Source organism: Amblyomma americanum, chromosome 4, assembly GCF_052857255.1.
Source record: "Amblyomma americanum isolate KBUSLIRL-KWMA chromosome 4, ASM5285725v1, whole genome shotgun sequence".
NCBI classification, from domain to species: domain Eukaryota; kingdom Metazoa; phylum Arthropoda; class Arachnida; order Ixodida; family Ixodidae; genus Amblyomma; species Amblyomma americanum.
The window spans coordinates 108,151,737-108,173,876 of NC_135500.1; the positions used below are offsets into that span (position 1 = coordinate 108,151,737).

The following is a 22,140-nucleotide window of genomic DNA, read 5'->3' on the forward strand; positions in this document are numbered from 1 at the left end:
TCTCTATGCGATAGCAGCTTTGAGTTATCATCCTTCTTTTCATATAGAAGCCAGGCGAATGCTTCTCATCAGGCTCTAGGAAAGCATGCTTACGCTTTACTGCGTTCAGAGCTCGACTACGACAAAACGTGTAAAATTCTCTAATATTGATTACTACAAAATAGGTCCCTCCAAGAGCTTCAATTAATGCTGACAGAAAGATTCAGTTTCTTTTTTATTCTATTGAAGCATGGTTCTAGCTTAGGAGGAAGCTGTGTATACTTGACCTGGCTTAGTACGCATTCGTTGCCGCACTTGGAACACAAGCCTTTAAGTATAAAACACTCTGACCAGGACCAAGGTAGCCACCGTCTAGCACTCCTTCCTCCCCGCTTCCTTCTTCTTTTATACAGTAGGTAAATCGAGTTCCGAGGTTTGCAAAGGAAAGGGTTAATTGCAGAGTTATTGGCAGATGACTTTGTCCTCTAGTGGGCATAGTCAGGCTGATGATGATAAAATAGGGTTGCTTTTCACCGTATCTTAACCGCACAAGTGCACGTTTCTACTAAAGCTTATGGCATGCTAAATTTTCTAAGAAGAAATTTTAAAATGGCACCACTAAAAGTTAAAGAGCTTCTATATTTCACCTATATTCGGCCAATATTGGAGTATGCTTGTGTTGTTTGGCACCCCCCTACTTTAAATTTAACAGACATGCTTGAGCGTATTCAGAACTTTGCCGCTCGGTTTGTCTCAAGTAATTATGATTTTAACAGCAGTGTTACTAACATTAAACTAACGCTGGGATGGGAGCTGTTACGGAAACGCCGTACCAACTCCCGGTTAGAAATGCTGTACAGAATCTTTCACCGAAAAATAAAAATAGATAAAGAAAATTATTTGCTTCCACCGCATTTCAGGTCAAACAGACTTGACCATGGGTGGAAGATTAGAGAAATTAAATGCAAAACTAACACTTATCAAAATGCATTTTTCCCATCTAGCATTCATGACTGGAATCGCCTGCCCCATGAAATTGTTGAGTGTCGTTCCGAGTCTATGTTCCGCGCGTTACTGTCGGATGTATGAGTGCGCAGTTGGCTTTCTTTTGGCTTTTTTAATCACGCGGTCTTCGTTCTTGTTGGTCCAGCATCATTTGGTCAGTTGGCTTTTTTTTCGTCATGTCTTTTTGTTGTTTCATATTTCATTCATTTTGTACTTGCTGTGTCATGCCTTGTTGTATTGCTTTTTTTTCTTCCTCTTTTTTTTCTGGCCTGTTCTTCTGTTATGTATCCTCATCCCCCCTGCAATAATGCCTTCGGGCGCTGCAGGTATTTCCAATAAATAACCTTTTTCCGCAAACATTTGCGATGAACAGTCTTTTGCATGGCGGCGGCACCTGCGCTTGCTTGCCCCGCTACTCCCCTTTAATTTTAGTAAAGCGGCAGCATTTGAGAAGCTAAATAACGAGTATGATACGGCCTGACGGTTGGTCGTGGCAGCAAATACGAGGGACAGAGACATTAAACTAGGCGCAACAAGTTGTGCTCGCACGGAGCTAGTTCTCGTATTCATTTCGCAGAGTGGTATGCATCCCCATTCAAAACTACTCGTTTTCCTAAGTAGTCCCCGCAAAGTGTCTCCAAGGCGTCGAGCGAGTAGCGACATGAGGAGCGGCAGGGGGATTAAAACGCAGCAACAGGCATTTTTTTATTTTGTCAAAATACAAAACACAAAGCAATCAGGGTATAAAAGGAGCGTGCCAGGAATATTAGAGCTGCGGCGTCTCTTCCTTGTTGCTTCGAGGTCTGCAGCTACACCTACATCTTCGCTATAATTGGGAAGGACAGAAGCAGGAACATGCCTTCCTTCCGGCCGTTATAGCGGCCAGGAAGGCAGCGACAGAGGGGACTGCGCGGTCGAGGCAATTCGGGCCTGCACTTGAGACGCGCATGTGCGAAATGCGTGGGCTTTCCTGGTCCGCTGCCCGTGCAATTGTCAGCGGCCATATATGTATCCGGTACTGCATCGAAGCCGCTGCCGCTCTGTCGGAACAAGGTGCGCGCGCTTCTGCGGCCATAGTGCCTGCAGCTGTTTCCGACAGCTTACGAGCGCACAGCGCCCTGTACAGATGTGTGTGCTGTTGCGTTGTGTCTGCTCCGTTAGCGGACCCAACGGGTAGCGAAGAGCCGATCGTCAGAAGTCGGGCAGCAGGCACTCGGGCATCGCGTTTGACGACGATGCACAGACGAGTCGAGCAATAGAGAAAACTAACAGAGATTTATTTACATGGTGATCGAAGCGATTTCGGTCCCACAATGAGCACTACGGCTCGTTTTAAAGGGTCCCGTGTCCCCAGGTCCCTAGTTGGGGAACTTGGTTTAATCAAAAGCGTCCAATCACTACCCTTTTGGGTCACGTGCACTTTCTTCGGGAACCACCCACCGAGACGTCCCCGACACATTCTCGCCACTTCCTGCAGCAGCGATGACAAACACGAAAGGCGACCCAGGTGGAAGGAGCGAAAACAAGGCACAAGTCGAAGCAGCACTTGCGAACAGAGTTCCGCTCCATGGAAGAGGAGGCGTCTTCAGAACGGCTGGTACACAGGTGGTCGGGCTCGCTGTAAACAACAGCAGCCGCGTCCGCCGCCGGGCACGGGCCACCCAACAGGACACCCAGACACACTCTCGCCGCTTCCGGCAACTGGTTGTAATGGGCTTTGCCACTTAGCGCACGACCCTCTCGGCGCCGCTCTCCCGATGCACACAATTGAAAACATACGCGCGCCGGGAACCCGAGGAAGCAGCTTGGAGCAGTTTGGCCAGACCAGCGGATGTCCGTCCGAAACCCACTGTCCCGAGGCTCGGGATATTTCGAAACGTAACAGTGCGGTCTCGAAAACGTGTGCTTCATGAATGGCAGGCAGAATCGGGAGACAGAAGTGTCTTTCCCCCTACCGCACACATCACGTTGAGGCGGAAATGTATCGTTGGGAAATGCTTGCTTGTAGTTGGTTATCTTTCCGTTATCGAAGTGATGGAAACGTGTCGTTGCGGCAGACTGGGATACAAAAACCACAAACGTGGGCTATGCATTGAGGGAGCCTGTCTCATTTAAAAGAAAAAAAAATAGGCGGCAGCGATGTCGACAGGAGGTCTTTAGAGCCATCAGAATTATAATTACTGTGGTTTTTTGCTGCACACAGTTCAATCACTTTCTAGACAACAAGCATATGTCTTCGAGAACAGTCGTGAACCCCTTTAGCGGCGGTACGTTGCCCGAACAAATACCTTCTGTCACTGAGCATAGGATCAAAATACGCCACATGACATATAGCCCCGTATGAAATGCCCAAATGCGGCCACAAAGCACAACTTACGGAAGAATCAACGTTACAAAAAGTGATGGCAATTTATACAAGACATTTTTCTTTGACATCAGATGGCGAACACAAGGAAACAGGGAAATATCAATGGAGTGCATAGGCACAGATTGTTCCTGCTTGCATAAATTGTCTTATGGGCTATAAACATTTAGATGTTATTTCTTGTGTGCGCACTATAACTGCCGCCGCAAACCGAATGCGGGCATTCCGGGTTCCTTGTTTTTTTCCCTCAATGCTCTAAACTTTGCTCACGGGAAATTTTGAAGCCAGAAATGATTGTTTCTGTCTTTCGTGCTTACGACGCACAAACATTCTAGTAGTCACATTGTCGGCCAGTTGCAAAAAGCAATGAAGCCACTTGCCTCTGGCGTGGTGCATTCGCACCTGTTCGCGCCTCCAGTTGAGTGTTCGCTCGAAGGACTAAAACAAATATCTAGAGCACAAGAAAATGGAGGAGGTGGTGGGAGGAGGCCAAGTGTGCGCGAAAAAATAAAGAATGGAGAAGGTCATAGGATACCTTTCGTGCACGTATTCACCAAGCGCTTGAAAGTTATACGTCGCGACGTTAGTAGTCAGGTGGCGCTTATCTGCCCCACAAAAGGTGGAAAAAACTTTGAAAAAGTTTCCGTTTTAGTTCTCAGAAAAAGAGAAAGTTCAGATGGAATAATACAGTCCTCTTTTGATTGCGCGAAAAATGTAGCTGATTCGGTTTCAGTGAGCCTTAAAACCCGATCCCGCGGGCTAGGTAGGTCGATTAGTAAACGACCTCTTCCGAGAAAACTATAACACCGTGCACAATGCGGTCGCTACTAATGGTGACAAGAGGAGGCTTTGTAGATATTGTGGTTGAATCCCAAAACTGTGACAGGGTAGAGTCCTATAAAGCCCCAGTCACAAGTTTGTGCACGATACAGTACAGACAGCAGAAGGTCCCGGGATCGAAGAGCTTTGTACAAGCGTCCCGTCCGTCACATTTGCAAAAAAAAAAAAATAAGAGACTGCGTCAAGCGACGGAACTGTGATGAGGCCTCATTTGGCGCCATTCACGCGTGCGATTGTCTTCATGACTGACCTCATATTCATGTTTTCTTGTTTGCTATCAGTAATTTTCATTTGTTTTGCGTAACTTATTTCCGCATAAAGTGGCTGCAAGTCAACTCATGTGATGTGCTTCCAGAATTTGATCCTAATAGTCATTTGCACTTTTTCTTTAAAACAGCAATCAGCCATACCACTTCTGTGGACAAGGGGTCCTATCGAGATGTCGGATGTTAACCGGTAACGTGTATAGACGAAGAGGAAAATTGTGACAAGACATAAATGTCTGAAAGCGGGCAGTAAGTATGAGTGGAACGACGGCAAGAAATAACTTCCGAATTAGTAATCGGGAACTTTTTCTCTGAAACTCTTTGAAACTGAAACTTTTTGAAGTGTGAGAACAGGAATAGGAGATGCGAAAGCCCCATGCAGAGACGGAAGATTTGCCTTCCTTGGATAGCCTGCTTAAGCCTACGGCGTTTCGGGACGCCGTCGACGGGTCTTGGCTGCATTTTTTCTGCTGATGCCAAGTTCTTGGGGAGGCTGTCAATAAGTTGTCAATGAGGCGAGATACATATGTCAAGCTATTTTCCGCGACACGGCCAACAAGATATCGCTACTCTGATTCACTAAGTCCATTCATTGCTAGAACTAACCTGTTTTGAACTAACCTTCCCTCGCACCGCAACTGAAAGGATTGCTTTACCTTTGACAGCACTACTTGACATAGACTGCATTGAAGAAATAGAAGATGGCCACCAAACTTATCTGCTGTGAGTTTCAATTTTTTTTTCCGGGTTTAGAATTTTATCGCCCCTCTTGCTGGGGCTCAGAGGGTCTTGCAGTATTTTGTTAATAATATGAGTAAATAATGGCGCCTCTGTGGTCCACTTCCCCGAACTCCGGGTACCAATCAGGCGGTAACCACAAGACTGTACGGCCCCCACCTACATCGCCTCTTGCCTAAAGACGTCACGACCCAGACTCACCACTTCCATCGCCACGGCTTTCTGTTACGAACCTGATTCTTGTATCCCATGCCAGCAACTCAATGCATCTTTCCCCGCCATGTGTTCCCCTCGTCGCACTTCACACTTGTTCAATAAAGTCCCCATTATGCATACCGCCTGCGACTCTTCTTGGTCAATATTGGATGCAGTGGTGGCCACCCTATATCTCTGCATAAACGAAACGCGCTATAGTTTACTGACGACCACGGAACAAATTACCTTCCTCTCACACTTTTACCGGTAGATCTCGACCACAGCTACCCTGAACTGTTCACATCAACCTTTGGCCGATGACTTTCGCTTCAGGCATAACCGCTAAGGACACACCGCCTGCAACTCGGCTCGAAGAACATCACAACTCTATAGCTTCAGCACAGCTGCCCTGCACTGTTAGCATCAGCCTTTTAGGCATAAACGCCTCAGCATACCGGATACCCTTAGCTGGTGCACCTTTATACAATCTGTTCATCTCTCCAATGCGCTGGCCGCACCACATTGCTCACACTGAGTTTGCTGCTCTCCCCTCAATGATTACTAGCTGACTAGCTGACTCAATTGAATTAATGCCTGTTTAGCCAGTGTTTTACCCAGCCGCGATCTGCAAAACAGCAGTATTGATTTGACCTTGCATCATGCCCACTGGACCATGAACGAACTTCAGAAGGAGAAGTAGTTTATTTTGCTTGAGCAAGAAAAGCGACAGGAGAAAAAGCTACTTTGCATTGCAGATTGACAAAGCTCCCGCCACCCATGCAGCTGCAAGCACTTGCACAGCATACACAGTTTCATAAAAATTCATAAACAGTCTCCTAGAAGAATAGTGAGCCGTCAATTGTAATTATCAATACAAGGAACCAATAAAACAGACGCTTGAAGCATAATTGAAACAAAGTCCACGGTAAAGTTAAACAAAAATTTTAAAAACACTTTTTACGACGTTTTCAGAATCTCTGTTTTTTGTCAAGGCAATTGAGAGCATGCTGTACGGTATGCTTAAGTCGTTTTTCGTATATTGTACAAGAAAATGGAATGAGCCATAGTGACTGATAGCAGTCATGGACAAAAGTTCGATGGTTACGAATTCGCATAAAAGAGTTTACGCCTGTGTTGTGCCCCTAGCTGGTCAGTTGGTATTTGCTCCAGCTGATGGATTTCGCATGTCCCTTCATCCTTGTACGCTTTTCATTTAGCTCGTTTTCCTCACTGCGCAGAAATACTTTTTTTTTCTCCAAACATTCATCGCGGAAATTTTTTCCTATGACAGTGTATACGTTCATACCTTTTCTTAGATAGTGTTCCTCTTTTTGTTTATCATATACTCAGCATTCCTCTTTTGTTCGTTTTTGCTTTTTTCAACCTCTTCTCGGCATTGGGAGCTCTCTAGCGCCACCCATAGTGCTGACATCACAAATACTACGATGTGTCGGGCACACGCTCACGTCTCTAGGGCAGAGCCCACGTGTTGCCAAATGGCCGCCGCGACCTATAGCACTGCAAGCTGTCTTCAGTAAATGTGGGAGCACACTTCCCCACATCGCAGCACTTGCGTTAAACCAGCATTAATCATGTATCGCTTAATATAGAAATTCTATTCTAATCACACAGATGCTGAGAACTTGCTTAGCTTCAACTTAAGAGGATATTAGAAGTGTAATCTCTCTTTGCAACTTCTACTAACTATGGCAAGCAAACAGTATTATCTTGCTTGCCAACTTGTAAGTTTTATTGCGAAGCAATACTACTTTAGGTCGCACTTCAGCCCGTTCCGTGGCGAGGCGGTGGTAGGCACCATTGACCTTTAGCGTGACCTCGCTGCGTGACGTCACACCACGTGACCTAGAGTGACGTCACACCAACTGTGTAAAAACGGGGCCCCATCTCACGCCGTCGCGAGGCGAGGCGGTAGCCACCAACGGTGGCCTAACTCCCGCTCCTCTCACCAGGGGCGCTACGGTCGGTGTGACGTCACACCAGCTGTGTAAAAACGGGGCCCCATCTCACGCCGTCGCGAGGCGAGGCGGTAGCCACCAACGGCGGCCTAACTCCCACTCCTCTCACCAGGAGCGCTACGGTCAGAGTGACGTCACACCAGCTGTATAAAACAGCTCCGTTCCTCTCGCCAAGGCATTTTGGACGGGGACAATAACCCAAACATTTATTACGGCGTAACGCTACTGTACTTTAACGAACGCTACTGCAAGCACCGATTGGGCATATCTTACGACGCGGAGAAAATGGAGTGTTACCGCACCGCCGGCCAATCGATACTGGAAGATTTTGTAATGGGCACGCTGGTGAGGGAAATGTTTGTCGGCATACACGGATTCGACGGATGTCTTCCTCTTAAATGATTCACTGTAAGCCGTAACACTAGCATAACCCAAGACTACCACCAGCCATACTACCAGCTGATCCGAGAATAATCACCAGGCTTAACCAAGCTAAGCCACGGCCGTTTTTTCCTCTGTATTGTGTCAGCTTTGTTCAATTAGTACTTTTGTTTGGGCGAGTTGGTTCATTTCTTCGCATTTCTTCCGTACATGTGTTGTGTGTTACATCATTTGTGCCCGCCTTCATTGCACAAGTACGTAGATTTCTAGATGTGACAACCAGCCCTTCCGCGTCATTGGAAACTGCAGTGAAAAAATATTTTTTGCAAGTGCAATGTTTTAATGCTGGTAGTGGGCTTTTTTTTATATATTATTGTGCACTTGTATTGTTCTATTAGTACCTGACATTTTCTTCTCGCGTCCTTACTGTCGGTACTTACTATTTTCAAATAAAGCGAATTTGCTTATACCGTCTGCTTTATGCCTATTGCAACCATATCAAATTTTTATTAGGTGTTTCTTTTATTGGCATCCTTTTATAATTTATAATTCATGTCCATTTATTTTAATTATCTTGGACTAATATTTCTTTCATTAGTGGGAAAATGAGGAGTTGCACGTGAACATTTTTACTTTGGTGCCTCCTCATGTTGTATTACAACAGTATTCATAGTTCTTGCTCATGATTCCTGAAGTATATCTCAAATATCACTGTAAAGGAAATCCGCTTAAACGAACCACTTCTCGTGTTCTTCAATGGAGTCAAAGCTTTCCAACGACCTTTAAATGTGTCATTCAACACTGGTGCGAGATCAGATACAAGATACGATACGACTAACGTTTCTCAGTTCAATGTGCCCGCCATTGAAACATAAGCCCTTGAAAGCACTTTAAGAGCCGACCACTCTGTGATTTGGGAGTGACGTCACGCCTAGCTTGGATATATTCTCTTGGGCCACAATGAGGAAGTCATTATATAGAATGCAATAATGAAGTTAGTTACATCAATTTAAAAAGCCACTGTAGCACTAGGCAGCTCGCTTGTCTGAAGTAACCGAAGAAATCGAGCCGTCAATGAATTGTACATTTCAGCAGCGTTAAAGAGGTCCAACTCAGAACTGTTAGGGCCGTCGTGCAGAAAAAATACTAAAAACAGGCATCCAGCCATCTGGGCCATCCCCATAGTGAAAACAACTAAGTCATTTCAGCTCACCTATTGATGAAGTTTCTTGACGTATGCCGCAAACAGCTTAATGACGATGTTCTCGCTGCGGGGCTGAAGTCCACCGCGATGAAGATCATTGGTGCAGTGAGAGCCACTTACATTTGAACAAGTTCCCTTTGGAGGATGTAGCCCCTTGCTTTGTGACCTTCAATAATTCGAGATTATTGTGCTCCAAGTAGAGAGTATTCGAGCCGATCAGTAGCCGAGCGCCCTAACCACTGAACCACCGCGCCGGGCAGAGCAGTCTTTTGGGTTAGTTGCTTTTCGAACAAAAAAAAACAGCGCTGAACAAAGACAGTGAACGGACGGTCCCAACGAGAAGCTCTAAGATGCAGGGCTGACACTTTAGTTCATCTTTACTGCATGCGTCACACTACTTTTTCTCCGAGTGAAGGGTAATTGTTGCCACAAGAACATGCCGCCTTTCGTGCAATGGTAGCAAGAATGAAAAGTACCTACGCTCTACTTCTGATTTAATATCTCCATTAAAGAGCGGCCGTGAATATCCTAAACAAGGGTCTCCTGAATGCACATTTCGCTAGAGCAATGGTTAGAGGTCGCATTTCTGGAGGAGGGCACTCCTCAGGCGAGAAATTCTACTTGGGATAACTGCGCTGATACACTTTTATTTCGACGGAAAGAGGTTCGGAAGATACGTGGTTCGAATTGGATCGGCACCCCCCCCCCCACCTCCAAGCGTGACTCATCCTCTGCACGCATCAGCCATCTCCTGCCCTTTCAGCCCCGTGCCGTGTGCGAAAGTTATCAACAACGCTTCTGCACAACAGGGTCACCTGGCACCCAGAACGACGGGAATGTGGACTGGCTGCGAGCAGAACAGCTCCAGGCGCTGTACCAAAAAAAATCCAACTAGTTCAACAAGCTGCACAAGGCTCATTTAGAAGGACGAAGGATCACATAGGAGGGGTTGTAACTTTAAAGAAAGAATGAAACGGTAACAGTTTTGCTCATAGCGGACACCTGGTCCGTGCCTCGACAGAAGGGCCGAAAGGTGCGAAAGAGGGTGCAGACAGAGAGGGAATTTTAAGCACACATCATGCGCCGTTAACGTGTTCATAAGTGGGTCCAATGGGCTTGTACTGGGGACTAAGGTGTGCTGGCCTACCATATTCCTACAAACCCCTGATGTCTCTGCAGGAGTGAGGCTATTCGGTTTCCGATTCGACTGATTCGGGTGGGGGGCATGTAGTAAGAGGAGTTGATGCTTGGCGTTCCAAACCGTGCATATTTTTTGCGTTTAATATATGCTCTCTAATAAAGTGAACTAAATTTCACTCTATCTTCCGGAAAGCCGGAAAAGCTGAGGGGAAGAGCAGATCGGTTACCGCCTCTTTTCTCGCGGGGGTGACCAGAACTGGGCTGCGCTGGGTAAGGATAAAATGTATACGAGAGGGGACACGGGTCAGTTGGTAGAGGAGGAAGAGGCAAGACAGGGAAGAAGGCGTGAAAAAATGCATGGTACTAGAGGGCGGGCTCCATTTTGAGGGGATGCGCTAGAAGATTGAGTTTTGCTGCAGAAGCACTTTCGCGACGTCTGGCTGCAGAGTTAAGCACTGCACAACGGGCTCCCTGTTGAGGGGGCGCACTAGAAGCGATAGTTGCAATGCGCAAAGACTTTAGGGATGTCGCGCGGAAAGTTTAAACACTTATCGGCGGGCTCCTTGTTGAGTGCGCCCGCTAGTAGCTTGAGCTGCGGTGCACAGACACTTGAGTAGTGACGCATGGCAGAGTTGGGTTCGTTAGAAGCGAACGCAGATGCCCGCTTCTTGTATGAAGCCAACAAGGTAGCGAAATGCACTTTGGGAGCTGAGTTGAAGTTTGATGCGTCGGGAAACGCTAGATCCCCCACAATCGCACAGGGGAGGCCTAGTTCACGACATGCGCTGTTGAGAGGGGCGCGTGCACTTGCAACTGCGGGGCAAGATACAGCTGGCGCGACACTCATCCAAACTTACCCGAGCTTCCTCCCATTCGCTGCCGCTTGCGTGACGCTCCTCCGAACTTACGTAACCAGCTTCCTCACATTGGCTGCCGCTTGCGCGATGCTCCTCCGAACTTACCCAAGCTTCCTCCCATTCGCTGCCGCATGCGCGACGCTCCTCCGAACTTACCCCAACTTCCTCCCATTGGCTGCCGTTTGCGTGACGCTCCTCCGAACTTACCCAAGCTTCCTCCCATTCGCTGCCGCTTGCGCGACGCTCCTCCGAACTTACCCCAACTTCCTCCCTTTGGCTGCCGCTTCCGCGACGCTCCTCCGAACTTACCCCAGCTTCCTCACAATGGCTGCCGCTTGCGTGAAGCTCCTCCGAGCTTACCCAAGCTTCCTCCCATTCGCTGCCGCTTGCGTGACGCTCCTCCGAACTTACCCCAACTTCCTCCCATTGGCGCCGCTTGCGCGACGCTCCTCCGAACTTACCCCAGCTTCCTCACATTGGCTGCCGCTTGCGCGACGCTCCTCCGAACCTACCCCAGCTTCCTCACATTGGCTGCCGCTTGCGCGACGCTCCTCCGAACTTACCCCAGCTTCCTCACATTGGCTGCCGCTTGCGTAACGCTCCTCCGAACTTACCCAAGCTTCCTCCCATTCGCTGCCGCTTGCGCGACGCTCCTCCGAACTTACCCCAACTTCCTCCCATTGGCTGCCGCTTCCGCGACGCTCCTCCGAACTTACCCAAGCTTCCTCCCATTGGCTGCCGCTTGCGTGACGCTCCTCCGAACTTACCCTAGTAACTCTGGTAAGCTCTGGTTAGTTCAGATCACAAGACAAGACAAGAAAGACGACATGATCCTTGTTCGGGGTTGGCACGTCTGGACTACTTATTTCGCACTAATAGTATTCGTTCCAACAGATAGAGCATGTATTTTTTTTCATGCTTCCTATGGTTTCCGCGAGGTACTTTGTCTGGCGAGCAGGAAGAAGCGTTTTTTCTCCGATCCGCAGTCTGTAAACTTTTGACCATACCGAGAGCTCTCCTATAATAATAAGCTCTTACGCATCTCCAACCAAATACTTTGTTTTAAATTTCCGCCATGCTGTCACCTCCTCACTGCATATATGCTCCTCAATCGCCGCCTGAAGAGTCCCTGCGATGACAGATTTGGAACTTCCCGCTTCGGTGATTCCACTCAAACCTCAGCGTGATTCGTTGATCAATAACGCGTCTCGCATAGCATCATGGCATATCACGAGAGTAGGCCTTGGGACGAGCCGTGATGTCATGGATGTGAACATGACACAGAATTCCGACAGCTTTATTTTTTTTTCGAGGCATACCGCGGGTCGTTCAGGCCTGAGAGATATTTTTTTCATTTAATGTTGTCTTTACTTTGTGGTATGAAGTTCTGTGTCGGAATAATTGTTCTGTCATCCGCGAAATGTTTCCAGGTCTTTCCTGGCCTTGTCCAGAAATAAACGACATATGGGTAAGGATGGCATTGCGCGAGAAAAGAGAAAGAAGGAATTCAATTACTCGTTTCGAAGAATATAAAAATAGGTCAATTTAATAGAGACGGGATCCGCAACAGCATTAGTTGCCAAACTCACGTCCAATTTTTGACATTTCTAATTTAGGAGTGGAGAGCGGTCCAACTTGGCCATGATGGCCAATCCGGAGTACAGCCGAAATGTGCCTCCTCCTCCTATATACTCTCCACGGAAGGCAGCCGTGCTCTACAGACCACTTACACGTCGCTAAAACGCGCGTGTCTTGGTCGCTCACGTTGATCGCCTTGAACGCTTTGTCTTCAACTGTCCGGCTCCGTTGATCGAAGTAGAGGCACAACACTACTAACGCTTTCCAAGTACGTATAGCTTTAAGGTCTGCATGCCCCATCTTCTCGCATCTTTTACATGCCTCGTTTCGAGGCATGAATAAAAATCCCTGTGTCTGAAATAGATACGAGGCTCAAGGCTGTTACGTCCGTTTAGTTTGTGGAGTGTTGCATCGTAATTTCGCCGTAGCTAGCTAGGGGTCGTGATAGGGTCATGCATCAATCAGATTTCGGTGGGGTGCAGGGCACTAATTTAGGGAGCAATATTTGCAATCAACACATCAAAAATTTCTTCTGCAGACTACTAGAGGAAAGTCGTTTTGGACAAACCGTTTTGGACAAACAATGTGTGTGTTTTTTTTGCCCTCTTGTCAACTTGTCGTACGCCCGAGTGAACATAGTGTGTCATTTTTCACTTTGTGCATCAGGATTTGAGTTGCTATAATTGAACTGCCAGATCTAGAAATTTTCCTGCCTACGCCGACCTTGCCTGCGAGAAATCGATCAATGTCAGTAGAATAGTGCTCTGTGTAAAAATCAAAAATGGGGAAAATAGAAGAGCATAGACGTTGGCGGTATGACGTTCTCGGGAAAAACAAGTTGTAAGCAGAATTCCCTGAAGAGGTGGCAACATGGTTTAGCGAAATGATGGGCGGTCCGCAAGGCCTCTAAATTGGTTCAAGATCGGAGGCTCATAGCGCTGTGTTCCTCTAAAAATTCTGCAGTCACCCAACTCAGGCCACTACGTGAGTGCCAAAATGCGTTCGTTTGTGCTGACAATGGTTGGCCTCTGGACTCTGTCTTTATCTGCACGGCACGTTTGGTCGAGGGAGAGGCATGGCAGCGCTAACGCTTTCCAGGTACGTCCTTTTATCTATACGTGCATTCGTAATAACACCTAGGCTATTACTACGGCAGGTATGCACAGCGAATCCTACCTAATAAAAAAAAATTCTATCTTGACGAGAGCTCCAAACTCCTTGTTACCTCTAATATCGTCACGAGTATAATGTGGCACGTTTTTCTTTACCACCTTCTAATGAATCACATCAAAATATTTTGTAGTCAAACTAATACTAGCCGTTTATAGACAAGAACAAGAGCCTAAAATGGAAAGAAGTAAAATAATATCGTCGCATTATCATTGGTCGAAGCACCTCATGCCTTTTTTATTAAAAATGGGTTCTTTAATGGCCTTAGAAATAATTGACGAACGATCCGAAGCATGTGTAACTACGCACATAGTTACAACTTTAAACATGAAGAAGAAAAAGGTGTGTCTTGCTTCCTGGCGTTTATAGTAGTTTCTACTGGTACTTAACGTGAGCAAAACCACACTCAACCACATTACCGACATGCTGAAGCAATCTACTCATGTTGTTTTACTAGTAGAACTTATAGAAAAGTACTATCTTTACGAGCTCAGCTTCCGCTTTGGCAGGAAACGCGCTGTTGCGCAACCGGTTATATGAGCTCATTATATGAGCAGACCAACCACACATGTTAGCCTTGGTGCTCTTTGACCAAGTATTCCGCGCGCAATTGAGAATAAAATCAATGATCATTTCGAACTTGTACTTAGCGTAATTACTATGAAGGCACACAAGCGCCGCGCCAAAGACATCCGGAATTCTGCTTTTCTTGGATACTCCGATACATACATTTCGCTGATCTTCACGTAGTACTCTGAATGGGCTGCTCTTGTATAAGTAACAAGTTGGAACGTGTTAAACAGTGTTGATCATCAGCATAAAGCAGTCCACCAACTCGTGGTGTGACCATATCAGCACATGAAAAGTGCCATAACCGTAGAAAGCTGTCTGGAAGCTGCAATTCACACTTAATCTTCGCATGGCGCTTTCATGGTCCAGGTAGAACAGAAAGAATATTGTGGTAAAGCTTTTCATCAAAACGCTTTAATGCGGCAATACCACTTGATGCAGTTTTCAAAAGAACAAATGGTATTCTTGAGGCCAAACTGCGCGCCAAATGCCCTCGTAACTATTCTTCCTGCAGTGTTGAGGAGGAAAAAAAGAACACCTAATTTTAGTCAATGCTCTACTGCACCTAGCTTCAACCAGACGACGTCCATCATTCCTTGGAATTGCTTCTTTCCTAAATGTGATCGAAAGAAAGAGTGAAACGTCGCCCCCCAAGCAGCTTGACTTTTGTGTAATGCATGAGGATCATCTCCAAATGGTTTAGTCTCAGAATCTGTGTCTAATGTTTCGATGTAGGGTTGCTGCAATTGTGTTGGAGCGTCCTGAAAATATTTCAAAAGCTTTTTTGTGGAATCTGAGTACTAAAAAATGTAGTACTAGCCATGCGCAAAAGTAGGTTGTGCACGCTTCCGAGATTTTGCCGTCATTATTACAGCTTTCACAGTTGCGATAGGGGTTCCCGTGAGAATTTCAGAATGGGAAATCAGGTCGGGAAACTGATAGCATTACCTTTGCTTATCAATTCGGGTCATTACAGCAGCCAGACAATATTTTTTATCTTCGATGTCTCTATCAAATTGGTGCTTATGTGTAGTCTTGTCCCCCTCTCTCCCAAAAAAAGCACATGGCTGGATAGCATTCGCAAGATTTTTTCTCCTTTCATTTCTTCTCTTCCGGCTCTGACTGACGCCGAACGCAGGCACTAACAAATTCGAAAAAACTGCTGGTCGTTAAGCGCTGCATGAACGATTAAAACTGATTTACCTTTTAACGAGGTTACTTTCCATCACGACGCCTTCTTTTTTTCCAGATTTTTGAGTCATTTCCCTATGCAATCTCCATATTCGATGAAGACCAGGACGGAGATTTAGACTGCGTGAGAGCGAAACGCACGCAGTTCGACAAGGACGCTCCTAGCGTAACCTACGTGTGGCTTATCAAAGGCCACAACCCGTAAGTCCGAATTCTCTGCAACAGCAGCTGACTGAAGCTGCGTCACTAAAAAGGACATTATTGTCCATTACATGATGCAAATCTCTTGCGAATTATCCGCCTGCGGACTACCGCATTTTTTGTTATATTGAGCATCTGATTATCCTTGGTGCCTCCTTGCATTCTACCTATTCTCTCAGTGTGGATCAGTGGTTAGAGCGCCGCTCAGCTACTGAGCCGGAGTACCCGGGTTCGAACCCGGCTGCGGTGGCCACGTTTCGATGGAGGCAAAAGGCGCCCGTGTGCTGTGCTATGTCAGTGCACATTAAAGGTCCCCAGGTGGTCGAAATTATTCCGGAGCCGTCGTCTACGGCACCTCTTCCACCCTTTCTTCTTTTACTCCCACCTTCCTCCCTTCTCTTACTGCGCAGTGCGGGTGTCCACCGATATATGAGACGATTACCGCGCCGTTTCCTTTGCTCAGAAACCAATTTTGTGATAGCGATCAATGTGTTTTGGAATGCCAAGGAATAATTATTCGGTCTTGATTATCGTGTCCTTGTAATCATTAGTACTTGTAATTAAAGCAAAAAGACAGCTAATCAATGTGTACAGTACTATAGCAATAATGATATTTATTGAATATTATTGCAACTAGGTGCGAGTAAATTATGCGTGTCGCAATTGCAAAATACAGTTCCTGAGAAAAAGAAAGACAAAGTGAGTAGAAATCAACAAAAATCCCAAAAGGGCAAGATTATTGAATGGGATGACTATTGAATGAGATGACCATTGATATCAGCAGTAAATAACGGGGAACATGTCTTAATACTATGGTACCTGTATAATTCAATAAGAAAAAAGTTCGCTATGCTTCGCCTATCTCAACGCGCTAGTGCTATTACAAAATTTTATTATAATTTTTAGAATAACTAAGCTTTGATTGCATGCTTTAGCGCTTGTGATTCGTTGCGTTTTACGTTATATATCGCGAACGGAGCGTGTACCAAGAATATATAATGACATGGCATATAATGACATGGCAAACCGTCTCTACCGTCAACTATATTAAGCTTAATATACGTTTATAACAGTGGCCGGGAAAAGGAAATTTTCATTTTCACTTCTGTTTTTCACAGTTTTATAGCATTAAAGCACAACTTTATTACACACCGACCCTTAGAGATGTTCGTTTTTAAAGCGTGCACTGCCGTCGCAGCATCTAAATGCAGGCCAATTCGCTATCTCTCATTTAAGATGATATTGAAAAGCCTGGACGATTGAATTGATCCTTGAGTAGTTCTGCATTCATATTCATATAACTGCTAAAAATACTTCTATAATCAATTTATCTGTTTCGATCAACCCTAATGGCTTAATATAAATTTTCTAACGACTCCGAAATCCTGTAATGCAAGGAGATGTACAATAAATTTTGTGCGTCCCACTGACCAACTATTTGACACCGGATACAGAACAATAATGCGGAAATTTCTTTGAAACACTCCGTGAAATTTATTCGAAAAAGTTCAGATTCGCGTGTTGTTTCACTTCCACGAAGTAGTCGGGGAAAACTAGCCAACATTGCACTTGTGTCCTTCCTTGAGGCAAGAATTAAGAAAATATAATAGTATGATCATCACGCATTACTTCACGCCCTCAAAAAGAACCACGTGATCTCAGCAGTTAAGCACGAATTAAAAACAAAATGCAATAGAGAACGCAGTGGGAGAACATAGTGTTTTGAAAAGAAATCGGTTTCGCAGAGTGGACAAGGCACTGCGAATGCCGGAAGATCGACCAGAAAGCACCTGTGACAAAAAAAAAACGCATTTACAAAAACTGACGGGTGATTACACAACGTGATCCGACGAATCTGCGTCAGCGGGTTGTCAATCATCTGGCCTCCGCTTGCGCTTCGCGTCTTCTACTCGGTGCTTTCAGTTCGGTTGCTCGCACCGCTGGATCTTCGCATCTTTCCCGGTTCGCATCAGCTTCGCTTCCGCTTCGGCTCCTCGCACCACTGTGTTTTGGCGTCTTGAAGAACCTCCCGGTGCCACATTAGCCGCAGCAGTTCGGCACGCCCCGCACACTGGGCTCGGGTTGCCAGGTACTAAACTAAAAAAAAGCCCCCAGAATACCAAAAGTAGGCAGAAAAAAGAAGTCAACGTGCCTCCAAGATATCAAAAGTAGCTGAATATGAACCATAGACCACACAAACACGTCAGCAGAAGCATAAACGTTGCCAGAAACTTATAATTCTTGTAGTAGGTAGGGTAACAGTGCCTGTGAGTAACTTGGAAGTGTAAGAGCATCAATGATGAAAAAAATTAAAGAAGTGCACAGGACAGTGACGCGCGAAGGAAGGTGGCATTTATGAAAGGAGTTGAAAAGTAGCCGGAATTAAGTTATTCTGTCCTGATCAGAGAGGAAAGACGCTGCTCTGCAGAGTCACAGTAATTTTAATTTCCATAACATTCGCTTTTACCTCTTTCCTCCTGTGAGCATATTGTGTTTGCTGCTTTCTATTGAAAAAAAATGGCAGTGGCTTAGCTCCGCTATGCCAGGATATACATAGCAAGAGGTACGTTTTCCTGGCTGAGCTTGTTGTTCCGGTAATGCCAAACGCAAAGTGTCATACATTGAATTACTCACTGGTGTCAAGTCCGGTTGGGGCCACAGTCAGTCGCACACACCACAAATGTGTCCAAACGGATTATTCACAAAGTCTGCTTCAAATGTCCGGGCCGCAGATGCACTTTCGGAAACTCTAATGGTGTTATCAGTCACACGACGGGCCTTCACATCCTCTTCGGTTGGTTCCCGTTGATTGACGCCTTCCATAGGCTCCATCTCGGCGGCTATGCAGCGTCTATTACTCTCGGCAGTCTGGCGTCTCCGTCTGGCAAGGCGTTCCTCTCTCTGTTCGGGCGTCTCCGCTTCTCTCCTCGCCTTCTGACGCTCATTCTCTGTTTGTTGCGTAGCTAACTGCCAGGCGACAACCTCAGGATCGGAAGAGTTATTGTTCTCTTGTCGATATCGCCATATCTATGTCCATACCAAGCGTTGCGATACCGTCGCCGACTACATCTCCGCCTTTTATACGCAATGCTGCGCATTGGACGACGTGCGGTTCGGGTGATGAGCGGCGTGCGGCGAGGCGGTGGTGACGAACGCGGCGCAGCTGTGGGGTCTCTCTGGTTACGATAGTATCGGCGCATGCGCACAACTGCTCATCCGCGTGACGTCACATTCACCTTCGACGGTGGAGCGGGCGCGCGGCCGCGGCGACGGCGGAGACGAAGCGCGCGGCGCATACTCACTGCTCCTCTCCGGTTGTCATGGTAACGGTGCATGCGCACAACTTTCCTCTCCCATGTACCGAAAAGTGCGCTGCGCAACCACTGCTCCTCTCCGGTTGGCGCATGCGCACAACTTTCCTCTCGCATGTACCGCGAAATGCTCGACTGGTAGCCTAGTGTAGCTCCCGCTACAATATGGCTTTCCGTCAAATGCAGGTAATCAAGGCATCGAAAATAAAGCTATGGTCAATGTTTTTCAGGGGCACTTATGCCTTCCCTGAAGCTTCTCGCCTGTTTAAGATAAGGAGGGCCCTCGTCTTCACATTCCAAAGCCTTTTCGTTTCCAAGCGCGTTATTTCCCCACTAATCGGCTCAAAAAGAAACCCTGTGCCATTAAAAGGCTTAACCGAGGTTCTCATTTTTAGCACCACCCAACTCGGTTGCCGAGCTTTCATGGGCCGATGATCACTAGTCCACGCGTTTTGAACCAGTATCGCACTGAGTAAACAAGGTATACTTGCTAAGTAGCAAGCCACTTCCTTACTTCGATGAGGGGCGGTTCAGAGATTGGCGATGAAACATGTTTTAAATGCTAAATTAATTCTAGGCTATGTATACGGGGTCGTGTCCGGAAAGCGTGTCATCAAAACATATCCGCAGCAGTTGTGACCTTCTCAGTAGGGGTAGCGCCAAACCAGTGGTTGTAAGCGAAATAGAAAGTCTTCAGTATGATGCCCAAAAAATATTAAGTCAATAAGGTGATTAGTTATTTAATTAGAGTCACAAATGCCAAAAATATCGAAACAGTGTGGACGTCGATATAGTGAGTGGACGGTAATATGGGTATGGACGGTTGAATAGTAGAAAGTTGTGCAAAAAGTGACATTAAAGTTTCGAATGAAGTGCAAAGTGTTTGATAAATGAAAATTAATCGATTAAAAAGATTTATTTACGTGCAGCAGTTAGGTAATTAATTAGAAGCAAAAGTCAATGGACGTTTGAATAGGCTACACGGGTATATAGTAAGTGGGCGGGAACGAACCATGGCGCCAAATCTGAAAACCAATCGTGGCGCCAATGGTTGATTGAGAGGAAAAGAGAGTATAGTCAAAGTAAAACTGGTTAACTTAGGTTAGTAATTACACGAAGTGGGGAAAAATGAAGAATTAAGTGGACGGGGTAGCAAACATGGCGCCAAATTTGAAAGACGACGAGTGTCGAGAGGCATCAACGCTTTCGCATTCCTCAATGCGGGCAGCCGCAGTGATCTCTAATTTTTTCTAGTTTTGAGGAACCCTACATATTGCAGCATTTCATAACCGAGGGGAAATTTTGAAGTCGCTCCAGGGAGGACAAGCCAGGAGAAAATTCAGTGAAGACAGGCGCAAGGAATATTTTGTTAAATTTCGTAAAGGTCATCATCATCATCATCAGCCTGACTACGCCCATTGCAGAGCAAAGGCCTCTCCCATCTCTCTCCAAACAGCCCTGTCCTTGCACAACCGCGGCTATCGTATACCCGCAAACATCTTAATCTCGTCCGCCCACCACGTAATTACACATAATTTTGGGACAACATGGCAGGTGCAACAGGATAATGGCGTTAATATGTAGCATTGTGAATTACTGAATGTGCTCTAGCAATTGACGAAAATAGAGGATCTATTACATTATTCGATCTCAATTTAGATTTCAAAAGTAGCTAAAATGCTGATAAGTTGCTAAGATGAAATTTTTGTAGCAAAATGTCCCCGAATTGGGGGACATTTTTGTCCCAGTATTGGGGGGCCCAGTATTGGGCTCAGTATTGGGCGGCCGAGGCCCTGTCAGGCGTTGCTACGCATTTAGCTTCGCCCCCCCCCCCCCTAGACATGTTCTAAGAAACAAATAAAGGAAAAAAAATTAGCCAAACCTGACAACCTTGGCTGCGCTTTCGCAGCTTCTTCGTTAGCCGAGGGGCACGCGAAGTCAACGGCAGGATACAACGAGCCAATATGGTTGGCTTTTCCTTCAGTACTACTGCGCACTCTTCCAGCGTAACATCAGTGCGAACCGTAGTTTAGTTCCGTCCTGCTATGGGCGCTGGGGTAGTGGCTTCACACAGACGCCCGAATACTGTGCCTTTGGCGAGAACAGTCAGTAATGCTGTCGCTTTAAAAGTCGACAATGATTAAAATACTAGATAATTCGAATGTACAGCCTAGCTCAGTTGCCATATTTCTGGTAGAGAGGTGTGGCACGTCGCCTTTGGTCTAAGGTCTCAAGCACGACACACCCAGGCGCAACTGGCTAAACTCAGCACCCGCGAACGTCACTTGCAGAGTGCCATCTGCCAAAGCGGAGCCACAGCCCCCTCGCGCTTCATCGTTCCTCCTCAGCGCCTCCCACCTCCTCCTCCTGTTTCCTCTTTGCGAGGCTTCACTGACGGCCGCCGTTCTATCCCTAGAACGGGTCATAACTTCCTGGGCTATAAAAAAACTGCACTCTGAAAAATTCTTTTCCAGCGTGCTGTGAGGTTTGGGCTGTTCACGCGGCTGTGCTTTTGTGCTTTTGTGAATCGGCTTGGTTGTCCCATAAAAGGCAGGCTTGGTGCCAAAATAAAATCAGTTGCGAGTGGCGCTGGTCCTGTCTTGTGTGTTCTACTTTTGTCCTCGTTCGTCGCGCCGCTTCCGTTACATCTTTAAGCATGAAGCAACTAGTCCAAGCAAGAGTTTTCCTTCACCACACGTATGTACCGTTTTACCAAAAGTAACCGAGCGGGTGCAACGGAGGCGGTAGGGGTCTCGCGGCCGAGCAGCGGCGCTGCTCCCCGACTGCGAGTGTTAACTGCCTGACAGGAGGCTTCCCCTCGCTCTCCTTCCTTACGCGATAAGAAGTAAGCGAGCTCCTTGTGCGGTTAGCGATCTCGTGCCTTCGTGCAGCCACTTTACACCCGCAGCCTGGTAGCACGGGTCAGCGCCGGAGACTGCAGCGCCGCCGCTCTGCCCCTTCCGTCCGCCGGCGCGGCTGCTCGGTTACTTTTCGCAGTGATTGTAGAGGCTTACTTCATTAAGTGGGCGCAAAGACTGGAATCACGGAACAATTACCACAGCTCGCTTCACTTGCAATGAGTGCGTTAAAAGGTTTAAGCCACTCTGTCATTGCTATCGAGATAATCCCGGGCTCAGAATTATGCGTAGTTGACGATGAGCCCCTCATTGAGA

General features: G+C 46.6%; 1 protein-coding gene across 1 annotated transcript in view; it reads left to right on the forward strand.

The window, feature by feature from the left end:
• Positions 1–13,494: 13,494 nt before the first annotated feature.
• The window catches only part of LOC144129741 (uncharacterized), a 29,214-nt gene continuing 20,568 nt past the window's right edge, over positions 13,495–22,140 (forward strand). Inside the window, exons 1-2 of the mRNA XM_077663827.1 lie at positions 13,495–13,622; positions 15,514–15,656. Of these exons, the coding sequence (XP_077519953.1) occupies positions 13,521–13,622; positions 15,514–15,656 (245 nt within the window). The 5' untranslated portion in view covers positions 13,495–13,520. The remainder of the gene's footprint in view (positions 13,623–15,513; positions 15,657–22,140) is intronic.